The sequence below is a fragment of the Perissodus microlepis genome, chromosome 7 (genome assembly GCF_051167445.1).
Source record: "Perissodus microlepis isolate ML-2025 ecotype Zambia chromosome 7, ASM5116744v1, whole genome shotgun sequence".
NCBI lineage: Eukaryota > Metazoa > Chordata > Actinopteri > Cichliformes > Cichlidae > Perissodus > Perissodus microlepis.
In genome coordinates, this window is record NC_140467.1 from 4649959 (window position 1) to 4664110 (window position 14152).

Sequence of the window (14152 nt, forward strand, 5' to 3'; positions counted from 1 at the left end):
AACTGTTTCCTGTCCATCCAGCACTAACAAGAAAAACAAAGCTGATAAAATAGGCTATAAATAAGCTTTACATGAAGACTGGCCCTTATCATTCATACCATGTAGTTTATTTCTTTTATCATTCATTTGAATTGAGTTTACATGCAGAAATATAACAGCAGCCAGAGCTTCCATTTAGTCCTTCAGCAGACGATAAAAAAGTTTATTTTGTCGTGATCCTGCGTTTTGTCTGCAGTGTTTTATTTTCAGACTCTCTGTTTCTGTTTGACTTTGTTTTAGTTTTCATTTTGAATATTACCTTTGCTCTGGTTCCAGTGTTTGTAGCAGTGACTCTACATTGAGCAGAGGTAGTGAAGGCTAATGAGATAGGGTGAACCATCCAAAACAGTGAACAGGGCAGAAGAGAGATGAAGGCCGCAGTGCAGGGTGGGGATGAGTGTCAAGGGTGTTTTGTGACAGCAAGATAGCAGCAAGAGTGAAAGGGGAGGTTTACAAGATGGTAATGAGACCTGATGTGGTTTATGGTTTGGAGATGGTGCTGACAAAAAGACATGAGGCTGAGCTGGAAGTGAAAGGGTTGAAGATACTCAGGTTTTTCATCGGGAGTGACCAAATTATCAGAGGGTCAGCTCAGGCTGAATGATTTGGAGACAAAGTTGATCTTGATGCTCACAGTTTCACAGCTGAAATAAAGATGTTTATGGCATGTCACAACAATTATCTTCATTGCTTTCCTAGTCTGAAAACCATCCCTGACTGAAACACCAACAAAATGCATTAAGTCACTAAGTCAAAGATTATTTAAGCACCCTATGTCTACTTTACTGTGAGTAATAATAGTGTTACACACAGTGGCAACATACTTACTGCACATGTGGGAATACTGTAAGTTGGAATCGCCAACCAATTGACATTTTCCAGCTTTCTTCCGGAACTCTTCAATTTTGTGTCATGACAACTGTGTGTCTCAGTATGTGGGTGGGACCCACTAGTTAGATACTTTAGACTTTATCTGTATAGACTATAAATAACTGAACTGTTGACCATGTCTTTTTCAGTATTATTAATGGAAATTTCTCACATCTCTATGTTCCTTAACAGCTATCAGCAGGCTAAATGCACATCCTTAGACTGTATTAGTGGTGTTAGCTAATAAGTTAGGACTCAACGCTCATTCAAATAAAGTCACTTTTGTGGCCAAAGATGACTAAAACAACAAGACAAGGTCAAGCCATGAGTGAATATATTAAATTATAAACGGGTTTTGAAATTGCAGGTTTATTTGTTTTTTTTTTTTAGTTCTTTAAACTAAGCTGTTCTTTTGTCTCGAGTCTTCAGGCATGAAAAATTCCCTCTCACTGTAGTCCCCCTTATCTTTGGCCTAATACTCTGTTTTGTTGTGAAATGACTGAACCGCTTTAGAGAGGAGAAACCAGGCCAGTGATATTAGGGATGTTTCCCAGTAACATTGGCTTTGGAAAATGGGATTTCCGTCGTGTTAGAAACGGGACACTGCATTCCTTCAACCTGCGTGGCAAAGTTATGGGAAGAATGTTGGATTTCTTCGAGGAAAGAGGGAAGGCAGACTTTTAGTTGATGAGGAAGTAGTTCGAGCTGAAGTGAGGAAAAACTGAAGAGAGGCGGACTACTCTGAATGACGCGCCTCTCGCCGCTGCTCCTCCCCGTGAATTCAGAGGAAAAAGTTTCATTCTCTCACTTTAAACTCTCCTGATGTAGCAACGGTTTGACTCAGGTGTTAGAAGAAAGTCCAGTCGTTGTTTGTTTTCTGTTGTTTTTTGCAAGCGAAAGGGAAGTTTGGACATGAAAGTGTGCAGCGGGTAGAAAAAGCACTAGAATCCGTTCTCCCAGTGTGCGGCATCATGAAGCTCTTAATGCGCTTCAGCGTCCCTCTGTGGACTCTTCTGGTCTTCAGCGCCTTCCTCAAGGTAAGAAAAACTTAATCCTTTTTACATTATGAGTGAAATTAAACACGACACTACTGCACTTTTCCAACTATTGTAGTGCGCTCTGTTTCGGTGATGCGCACGGTTTTCATGAGTTCGTGGTTCCTGCACCTGTTGCGCAGGTACTATACGTCCCCTAAGTCAGGAATCGGTGGAGTGTACCTCACGCTTAAAGGGAAAGTTTATGGAAAACATTTCTGCTGTTATAACACATTAATTTTGTGCTGATACCAACAAAGATGTAATAGTACAATAAAACTTGGTCCTTTGAAAGTTTCAACTGCATAAAAAATTATAACGATGGGTAATTAATATGTCGGACTTGAGCTAGAGAGTTTTAACAGTGAAGCAATATTAAAATGCATTGCCAAAGTAGACTAAATGACTCACTCTCTTTATTGGTAAACTGTTTGTTCAAGTGACCTGACCTGTAGTCTGAAATCCCCTGAAATACATTCCTCTGAAAAGAGGCTCAACTAACGGATAGACTGTGGCATCCAGCTTCCACAGATCCACCTGTCCCGTGTCCCACTGATCAGTCTGCCCAGAGAGAGGGGGAGAAAAGATGAGAGAGTTTGAGAATGGCATGCGAGGATGTGTGTGGCCAACACAAAGGGGTCAGGAAAGGAATGTGGTGCAGCTCAGTGTCCCCTTCACTTCACAGACCCAGGGACTTGCCCAGTTACTTGTTCATCTCTAATAAGTGATAAGTGGCTTAACTACTTTTTTGTTTAGAATCAAAGACAATTGAACAGCTGTGTTGCATATTCCAAGTTTAATATCAGTGCTTGATGAAAAGGCACGTTCTTTATGCAAATATTTATTCCATGGTGCCGTGATGCTGACTCTATTAATACACTTCAAAGGACCTGATCTGATACCTCTGCCACCCCAGCTCGCTTCTTTCCGTATGTCATCTTCACCGTTTTTCAGTGTAAAGTAACATGGAACCAATGATTAATGTGGAGCTGTGTCAGCACCGATCAAACGACAACAGAGCAAAGTTTTATACTGAGAAGGAGGATGATTTTAAATGCTTATCTGTGACATTGTTGCCGATGCACATTTAGATTGATAAACTGCGGAAATTGTTCCTTTGCACATTGTTTTTTGGGTTTTTTTTTTGAAGGGTGGAGCTGTAACCCCATTCTGTAAGTAACTAAGCAAGTAATAGAAAATAAAATAAACACACACACACACACACACCCTTTCATTTACTGGACAGATCAGCAGAAGTGACATGATGGTTTTGTGAGGAGGTGGATAGAAAAGCATGGGTGGATAGATTATGAGTTTCACACCAGAGATAGCAACTGTTTTCACTTTTCCCATCAGCAGTCAACAGTATCTTTTTATTTATTTATTTTTTTAGATACTCAATATATTGGCAACACCTTAATAATAATAACGGATTGCATTTATACAGCGCTTTTCAAAGCCCTCAAAGCACTTTACAATTCCACTATTCATTCACTCTCACATTCACACACTGGTGGAGGCAGCTACAGTTGTAGCCACAGCTGCCCTGGGGCAGACTGACAGAAGCGAGGCTGCCATATCGCGCCTATCGGCCCATCAGCCCATCAGCCCATCTGGCCATCACCAGTAGGCGGTAGGTGAAGTGTCTTGCCCAAGGACACAACGACCGAGACTGTCCGAGCCGGGGCTCGAACCGGCAACCTTCTGATTACGAGGCAAACGGCCAACTCTTGAGCCACAATCGCTTAACTTTAACATAGATGTTCTGATTAAAACCTCATCATCATCCTGTTTTTGTATTCAGTTATGAGAAATGACCACTGCTTAATATTTTCCCCTGTTAATAATTAAATGCAGCTTGTTGAAGTGTCCTGTTGAAATACACAAATGTTCTGTTAGCACATCACATGATATCTCTTATTTCCATTGGGGAAGTAAAGGTACAGAGACCTGTTAACTAAGTCAGCTTCTGTGCTGCTGAGTACACAGGTTGAGCAGTGATGAACACTGGCTGCACGCTACACATGCAAATAAAACCCTGACATGAATACAGTTGTTTTCCGTAGACTAAAGAGAAAGGCAGACTTTACATAAGGCTTTAACTATGGGCATCAGTTTAGAAATTTGTTGTCAGTTTCTTGAGGCCAGAAACTTGTTTAACTTAATATTTGTGAATACTATGCCTCAATTTGGAATTCTTTCCAAAGATAAGAGACACGAAAATCTTCTCATTCTCGCTCAAAACATGTTTCGTTTGATACCTCCGGGGCTAAACTAAGAGTGCTCCTCACTCCACAGAACAAAGAAATCTAAGAGAAAGTAATTCCTAGCTTAGGTGTGATGCTGGAAAATTCCCCAGTTGGTTTAATAAAAAAATTAATAATTATATATTTTTTATTATTAATTGAAAAATTCACAAAAGTTAGTCTTTTAAAAAAAAAAAAATCCTTGCATGACTTAAAATATCAACCCTTGTTTTCACTTTTATGAGATATACTTGTGGTTCTTATGGCAAGTCTATACAGTATACATGACCACAACACAGATATGTAAAAAAGACATAAAAGTTTCTTATCGAAATCTCTGTCTGACTCTCTTCATCTGCTGGCAACTTCCATTAGAATAGTTTTCTTACATTTTACTACAACATCCAAATATAGATATTACAATTTTAACCATTCTGTGTATTTTTTTTTTTAAACTTTACTGGAACATATGAAGCATAAGGGTCAGACGACAAAATTGGCCTAGCAAGGACTCCAATCAGGCCCAGTGGATGACTTTGAAAAATGTGAAGGAGGGCTAAAAATGTGGATTTTTAGCTGTATTTTAACAACAAAAAGTAAATCAGTTTTTATAATGACAGGATAGTCTGGGAAATGAGTTAGCAGAACTTTGTCTTTAATTTCTTACATTTTAAACCCAAACACAGATGTCTTTCATTCACCCCAGCAATATAACACATGAGATGAAATTTTGAAATTGTAGGTATTTAATATCCTAAGATATCTCAAGGATTTAATGTGTAATTAACCATCAGATAGAAAGGGGAGTTTCACTTGTCCGGTGCGCTAGACATCAAAGTAAGCTGCATGAGGCCCTCGATATAAAATGACTATGACAGTATCTACTATTTAAGTATCTACTCTTATGATGCTTTTATAATATCTTTTATCTGTACCAACATTTAGTCCTAACTTTAACTTTCATAGAAACTTTTTTGCTTGAAAGCTTTGCAAATATAGCCCGTGGTCTTTTGATGAAACAGCGGTATAAACTTGGGGCCGTGTTCACAAACATTTTAAGAATCCTCTGACAGATGAAGTGGGCCTTCATCTGTCAGAGGCCTCAGGCAATGTGACTTTTCTAAGCTATGATTGTTGGGCCTTGTTTATGGGCAAAGAAAGGTCTGAAAGTCACAAGGTGTGGTCAAACCCTATGCTACGTATGACACCTTTAAAAAGGTGTGATTACATGAACAATAAAAGAAAAAAACATACAAAAAGCTTACAGCCTACAGACATACCTGTTTGCACAATTGCAACACCCACTCACATGCTGACAGTTATTTTAATTATTTGCTAACCTTATTTATTATCTATTTATTGTTAAAAGGGAAAACAAGCTTTCATCACTTACATTTGTACCGTGTCTCTGTGTTTATGTTTACATGTCGGGAATGTAAAGTATGTATGCACAAACTTGAGTAGTGGCTCTTAAGATTATGTAACTGAGGCTAGTATGTTTACATACATTAGACAACTATAACCACACAATCAAATACTAGACTCCATCTCTCTCCATCCTCGTCTCCATCAGCAGTTACATGAACTACATGACGTTTATGGTGGAAAGTTTTCACTACACATTTTATTAATTTCCATTAAATGTGTGGTAATGATGATCATGTCTGGCAGCGCTGGGTAAAAATTAATATTAGTTACTTAGATTACACAAACATTAATTAAAAAAGTTTAAAAAATTTTATTTTAAAAAGTCACAGTAAAAAAATGTAAATTCAGACACATAATCCCTCTAAAGAGAGAATGGAAAGGCAAAGTAGAAAAGGGGAAATATTGTGCTTCCCTGTAACTTTTTTTGCATACAGATATTTTCCATTAGTGGAACTTAATATTTCCACCGTAGCTATGTCTAGTGTCAGTTTTGGTTTAACTACTGATTGAACCATATGAGGTATCTGAATCCACTAATGCTGAAATATCTATGGGTAGCCTCGGAAAAAGCGGGTTGTATGTGTGTTAACAAACTTTATTGCATTGTCATTGTATGGGACTACATTTTTTTTGGGGGGGGGCTTAAAATATATAATATGCAATAACTATAACGGAAATAATGGAAATAAAAAGAGATTCAAAATAGGTTTAGGTGGTGTGCTCCATATAGACTGCATCTGAGGTCATAGTCTGGCACACATCCATTAATGAACCAGGAAAAGTATAATACTTTGCATGTGTATATGGTTGTGTGCATCATTTCTTTGTCCATGTCCTGTATCTGCGTCTCTCACTCTCTTTCTTGGCTTGCTTACCAGAGAATTGTGGCATTACTATTAGTTAGAAATGTCTTGGAACAAGGAAATGTGATGTTTTTTAACACTCTAAAAGAACTGGCTGATCTGTGGTTGTGGACATTGCGTGAGGAGGGCTGTCTTTCCGGCAAGCTGCAAGCCTTATGCCTGAAATGTGGGTGACGTTTGATGACGCGCGGTATCTCAATGACGTCTGATAAGTTTCTTTCTCCTGATGCATCCTGCTGGCTTTATACAAATTAGAAAGCCTTCCAGTGTTTTGAGTCCCATTACTGGTCTAAAGTGCAAAAGTCACAAATCAAACCCTCCTTTGTAGAATGGTGCACCCTCCACCCACTCTCAGGCCCCTTCATCTGCATCAAGACTGTCCAGTTTCAAATTGACATCCCCAGACATTCTGCATTCAGCCAGCACTGCGAGTCGAAGTGCAGCTTGTACAATTTGAATTACAAAGAGTCACAGTTCCCTGTCCATGTAAATGAGACACAGGCTCCTCTCCGAGCCTGAAAGGCCTTATTGTCAGCAGATAACTATCTTTTTATCATTGGCATTTGAGCAAGTTATAACTAAACAAGGCTGTCGGAGGACAAAAATATGATTATTTTGCTGTTGTTTAATTTTTGCATCATAATGTCTTTCCAGAAAAGTGATTAAAATCAAAATACTATACAGATGCCTGCGTTTGGCAGTCAGTTAAGGCTGTTCATCAGCATCATGGGTGGTAAAATGTATAGCATTTATAATCTCACATAACTAAATATTCTATTTCGGTAACAATTCTCTAAAGAGTTCAATAAGTCAGTCAGTTACTCAACTACTGTTGGTAAGATTGGTATAAAAACGTGCATAGACTGGATTGCCCATTAAACAGGTTAAAAAGGCTTGTTAAGTGATAACTGCTGACCACAAAAGGAGACTTTTGCTAATAAAATAAACTGCAGAAAGTGTTGCTTTACACCCAATGTTTCACTTTCACACATTTCAAATATCAAACTGCTCACACACACTGGTGTGATGAGTGTAATGCACTGGCCCTCTATGCCCAGCATCTGTGGGTGTGGGTATGTATGCATTCATGCACAGTTTCCTCCTGTTGCATTACGAGGAAGCTCTAACGGTAAGAGCATTGTGCTCAGATGGGTATCTGCAGCTGGCAGCTCCACACTTGGCAGAGGGCAGCACAGTGCTGGGGACAGTAAATGCTACGTAACTCATTTCCGTATATTCTGATGTGGCTTCTGATAGGAGCTGCTAAACAGCGGTGTGGGAGGCTGGTACCTGGAGACAAACACCACTGATAGCAAAAGACAGCAGCTAATTTTAGACGCAGCATTCAGCATTATTTTATGATTCATCGTCCTATATTGTCTGAAAGGATCATAGTTATGTAGGAAAAGAATAGAATAAGCAGCGCATCAGATGTTGTTACTTGTTGAGCTATGTTGTGGGCCTAGTTCCCACATGATATGATATCTCACTTTATATTATTAGGCAAGTAGTGTGGTTATCAGTTCCCCTGACATGAGCTATAGCATGTTACATTTGTTCTTCATTTATATCAACGAAATTTGATGGCTCATGATCTTTATTATAAACGTTTAACTTGTGGTTTTATATAGAGTTAAATGAAGTATCTCGCAGTCTTACAGAAGAGCAGTGTTGATCACTAAAGGTATGTTGTGCTTTGGATGTTGGTGAACTTACAGCTTTGCTGAATTAACAGCAAACGTTCAGGGTTAGCAGGCAAAATTAGTCACTCGTATGTATGGTGATAATCTGAATTATTTTTATGGTGATTGCAAAATATGTATCCCAAGGATGAAAAAATAAAAGTTTAATATATGACTTAATTTTTTAACCTTTTAATCTTTATATTGTTTTAGTGTACACTGAGGGCCATGGCAGCATTGCAATGTCAAATTCCTGTGTATGACTGTACATATGGGCATTGACAATAAAGCTGACTTTGACTTTTGACAAAGCTATTAGTCGACACAAGTAAGTGATGTTTTGGCAACAGCAGTGCTCTGGTTTTAAGTAGACACAGTGAAGTTTTGATTTATTGGCTGTTGTGCCGTGGCTCTAGACTTTTGCTTGACTAAACAAGCTGTAGGTATGAAGTAAAGCCAAATGCCTGACCTCCCTTAATATGGTCTAAATGTGTTATCAGGCATCTCTGGGTGGGCTCAGGAAGTTACATTAGAACAGAAACAATGAGCAGGTCACTCATATGCAGGCAATGACCTTTTAAATAGAGAACAGTCTGCCAACTTATTGCTAGAACAGCAGCTTGAATAAAACTTGTCCACGTCATGCTGTACTTTAATGTTTGTATCACAAAAAAACTGCTAATATCACAATCCACTAACACACTATATACACAGAGGTTTTAAATTACTCTGGATAATCAGACCTCTACTCAGGTTCAGGTTAAGAGGTGCTATAATAGGAAATACCAGATCACACTCAAACCTATTAATCAATAACAATGGTAAATGGATGCACTTTGTCTCACCTTACCAGACACAACAAACCAAGGTATTGGGAGCTACAGGTCAAGCTCAGTCACATAAGAAGAAGATTCAAGTATTACCCACATATTATTTTACACTCTGGGATAAAGAAAAAATCTGATCTCACAGAATTATATGAAATGACCACAATATATTTATTATTGCCAATTGTGGTCAACAGGTCAAAGTAATTTATTCACTGGCTGTAATCATGCGATTGGACGTCTTTTATAGGACAGAATTCAGAAAGAGATCAGTTTAAGGTAGGTTTTAATTTGTGTCCATTTTTTAATATAATAGGGCAAGCATTGCTTGGCTTACTTGCTCTATAGTAAGTCTTAACTCACACATACTGTTAGGACTACATAATCAGAGCACGTGTTAAGTACCAAGAAGTTAGCGTACCCCTGCCTGTGATAAATAATAATACAGTTAAGGACAGGAGATATCAAATGAAGAAAAAATAATTTTAAAAGAAAGAATAAAGTGAAGGATCACTTTCTAAAAAACTGATAAAACACAAGAGTGGAAAAGGTCAAACAGAGAAGGAGCAAAATCAAAGGAAACTATCAATATTTAATTTGTTCCTTGTCAATCGAAACACCTAATACTAATCTTCAACACACACAGACCTGCACACATAATCGTTAGAGTCAGATAACGTGATTTTGCAGAATTTACAGCTGGAGAGGAATCTACTTTCTCCACTCAGCAGGTCAGCAAGGGCACAAGACCCATTTTTAATAGTTTGTGTAATTTGAGAAGTAGAAACAAAGTATTGTGCAGTATTATGTAAAGTAGTAAAGTATTATGAGCGTATAGTGTTAAAGGCTGATTCTTGAACAAACAGCTTTAGAGGTGATTTCTTATTATGCAGGAAGGAACTCGGACATTATCAGGAGGTACAAGGAATCATAAGGAATCAGAACGTGGTAGGGCGTGTTTAGGGGTGATGTAATGTTTACACAGTGGTCAGTACAGCCATTTCCTCCTCCTCCTGCAGAACGGCCCAGTCAAAGGGCCTAGATAGTGTACATGGTGAAAGGGTCATTGCCACATGGAGAACTACAAGAAGAAACTGAAGATGGTTTCAAACAGCAGTCTGTCGTCGCACTGGAGTTGTTTAAAAACACCCATCAAATGAGTAGAATGAGTAGAATTCTATGAGTAGAATAAAAGACTTGAACAGCAAATTTACTGTTTCTGCGCAACAGTTCTCTAACACTTTTCACATAGAAGAGCCACAAATAATACCAATAATGAAAAACAAACCTGAGATGGGTGGAGTCGCTGTGGATTCAAAAGGAAAATGAACCATTTCTTGGGCACTATTTCCCAAACGGGACTTGGAGCTTTGGTTATTTTTGCTCTCTGAGTCAGTGTCAAGGCATAATTGCTTAAGACGATGCTTTGTTTATTTACTCAAGAGAAAATAAGTGATTCTTAGGAAGAGGGCCAAGGGAAATACAACTCCAGGGAGTCATAGCTTAGAAAAGTCACATCCCCCGAGGTCAGCTTTGCATGAAAACGTGAGATTGTCATAGTATTAAGATGCAGCTCTTACACAATGGTATGTGACCTTTACCATATTCTTCTGATGCTGGAAGAAGTTCAGTTTTTCGTTTTTGTTTTACTTAACACAGTTTAACATGTGTTTACTACATTTACTTACTGTACCAGGGCATTGAAAACATATTTTAAAGTACAAACTGCCTTTTAAAAAGTACTTATTAATTTTTGTATTACCACAAAGTCCTATTTGTAGCATCGCTGGTGTCCATCTAAAACAGCTGAAGGGCTTTCACCCACTATTATAAAACTCTACGTGTTCCATTTTCTTAAGGGTCTCTTCAATGTCTTTTTTAAAAGTGAACTTTTTTGGGTTACTAACATTAAAAACTTGGTTTTTAACATGAGCTCCAAGTGGGACATTTAGTCAGTAATCCCCACCCCATAACAGCACCATGGTAACATGCCAAATTCAAATAATCTTATCTAAATCTAATTCATAAACCTATTTAAACTCAAATTTATTCTAAGATCATTTTTAAGGCGATCTGTTAATGTGTAACTTTGGTGACCCCCAGTGGCATTATGAAGTACATCCAGAGAATACAGACTTTAGAGATTCTTCATGGCGTCCTAACATGTAGTATGGCAGGAAAAGAAACATTTCAGTATAAACTTAAAGTCATGGTAATTGTACAGAAAGATACAAAGTTAAAAGACTCTCAGTGTTGGCACAAGATCACTGTTTATCTAAAGAGTTTATCTAAACAGGTTGTCCAAACCCAACCCCAACATTAGCATGGTGTGGAATGCTTTTCCATTACTAATAAACTACCTGTGGTGGAAAAGTGTCACTAAATTAGAGATGCTTAAAACATTAACACTCTCTCAGAGTGTTTGTCCTGTTAGGCAGAAACAGCAGAAGTGTAGTCATGCACATATATATACTTCCTCATACACTCTGTTCTTCCTGTTAAAGTGCAAAATCCACCCAGCTTACTTGAGTTTTCATTTCACACTACATGACATAGTGTAGTGGTTGGTTGGGTAGTTAGTCTTTGGGTTTAGATCAAAAAGAAAATAGTTGCAGCTTTAAAATATTGTTTACTGAGCATTGTAAAAAAAAAAAATAAACTAAATAAAAGAACATCAGACAAGTCAGACTTTACTGAATGTTTATATATTAGATCCTGGGGGGAGACAAATCCTTTTTAGGGTGCGCCAGAAGGCCATCTGGCGTAAAAATCAAACATCCACATGTGGCGACCCTTTGTGAATAAGGGAGCAGCCAAAAGTAGCTTTAATAATACGTTAACACCCTCCATCTGATCGTGAGGCTTTTGAAACCTTTAACTTTGACGTCAGTGTGCGAAACCTTTGTTCTTCAGAAACAAGAACACTAGCAAAGAGGACTGAAAAAGGGCAGGGTCACTGTGAATAGAAAAGGAAACATTAATGGGTGGGTTGCTGATGTGTATCGGCAGGTGAATGGGGCGACTTTAAAAACTGGGATGGATTATTCTAAGATTCCTAGTCTGATGATTTTCAATTGTTAGACCCATTATTAGCATACTATGATTCAATATTTACAAATTTAAGAAAGAGAGAAGTATATATCAAATCGTGGCTAATAAAATAAAAATGTGCACTTAACTAGCAATTTATGAGAATGTAAAATACAACTTTTGACACTAAGGACTGACTGAGTCTGATGGACATAGTCAAGACAGAAAATGTTTAAAATATTAATAATTTTGCAAACGCTGCAAATTAGTCTCAACAGATCTGGTGGTTTGTTGTCAGCAAAGCTGAATAAAGTTTTTCAGAAGGTGCAATATTCAGAACAATTTGCAACTAACGCATTGTTTACAGTGGCTTGCAAAAGTATTCGGCCCCCTTGAACTTTCCCACATTTTGTCACATTACAGCCACAAACATGAATCAATTTTATTGGAATTTCACGTGAAAGACCAACACAAAGTGGTGTACATGTGAGAAGGGGAACGAAAATCATACATGATTCCAAACATTTTTTACAAATAAATAACTGCAAAGTGGGGTGTGCGTAATTATTCAGCCCCCTGAGTCAATACTTTGTAGAACCACCTTTTGCTGCAATTCCAGCTGCCAGTCTTTTAGGGTCTGTCTCTACCAGCTTTGCACATCTAGAGACTGAAATCCTTGCCCATTCTTCTTTGCAAAACAGCTGCCATACATAACGTTTTGCATTTTGGCTAAAAAGTTCCATTTTGGTCTCATCTGACCAGAGCACCTTCTTCCACATGTTTGCTGTGTCCCCACATGGCTTGTGGCAAACTGCAAACGGGACTTCTTATGGTTTTCTGTTAACAATGGCTTTCTTCTTGCCACTCTTCCATAAAGGCCAACTTTGTGCAGTGCACGACTAATAGTTGTCCTATGGACAGATTCCCCCACCTGAGCTGTAGATCTCTGCAGCTCGTCCAGAGTCACCATGGGCCTCTTGGCTGCATTTCTGATCAGCGCTCTCCTTGTTCGGCCTGTGAGTTTAGGTGGACGGCCTTGTCTTGGTAGGTTTACAGTTGTGCCATACTCCTTCCATTTCTGAATGATCGCTTGAACAGTGCTCTGTGGGATGTTCAAGGCTTGGGAAATCTTTTTGTAGCCTAAGCCTGCTTTAAATTTCTCAGTAACTTTATCCATGACCTGTCTGGTGTGTTCTTTGGACTTCATGGTGTTGTTGCTCCCAATATTCTCTTAGACAACCTCTGAGGCCGTGAGCAGCTCTATTTGTACTGACATTAGATTACACACAGGTGCACTCTATTTAGTCATTAGCACTCATCAGGCAATGTCTATGGGCATATTCTTTAACTGAATAAAAAAAATAAACAAATTTCCTCTTCTTTCAGCATCTGAATGTTTAAATTAGTAAATTTACTAGTGCAGTTCATAACTAGGTTAAAACAATATAATTTCATTGCATTATGGCTTCCAAAATTGTCACTAGTTGACTGAAAAACTTGCTAAACTGAACACTAAAACATTGTGCTGTAAGGTCTGTTCCGCCATTGTTAGAAGTTAATAATTGGCCATATCTGTGAGCCTTGTGAGGGAGAAAATGATGCAGGTTTGAGCTATGATGCCATGAGTTTAATATTTAGCTGAGTGGGAAACAGTTTGAAAGGTAACATATCAGCAAGTAACTGTGAGCTATTTAAATTTTGGCTAATAAGTAATGTGGAATCAAAGCTTGGTATTTGGCCCGATACCAGGATACAGATGAAATACAAAGCTGAAGTGCATGTTGTATTTATGTATGCTGTGAGCAGCTTTACTTTATCCCCGAGGAATCAGATATCATCATGAAATCCAAGGAGGAGGAAGAACAATATTCAGAACAGCAGTTCCCCACATTTATTCGTGCCTTCAAGGCTGTTGAAGGATAACAGATGGTTAGTTATTAGCGGAGTCTACTTCCTTGTTTGTACTAACTAGCACAAAATCGTGTTCTTTTCAGCTGTTAGAGTGAAACTTTATCACACGCTACTGAGCTTTTGTGTGTGTTTTTTTTAACCATCAAAATAGAAAATGTGATACCTAAACAAATCTGTGTGTAAACATTTTGAGGTTTCTAATTTAATTTCTGGTTCCTGAAC

The 14152-nt window shown here is 38.2% G+C and overlaps 1 protein-coding gene across 1 annotated transcript in view; it reads left to right on the forward strand.

Annotated features, from left to right (window-relative positions):
- Positions 1-1695: 1695 nt before the first annotated feature.
- The window catches only part of ptprjb.2 (protein tyrosine phosphatase receptor type Jb, tandem duplicate 2), a 40985-nt gene continuing 28528 nt past the window's right edge, over positions 1696-14152 (forward strand). Inside the window, exon 1 of the mRNA XM_084936737.1 lies at positions 1696-1946. Within this exon, the coding sequence (XP_084792863.1) occupies positions 1881-1946 (66 nt within the window). The 5' untranslated portion in view covers positions 1696-1880. The remainder of the gene's footprint in view (positions 1947-14152) is intronic.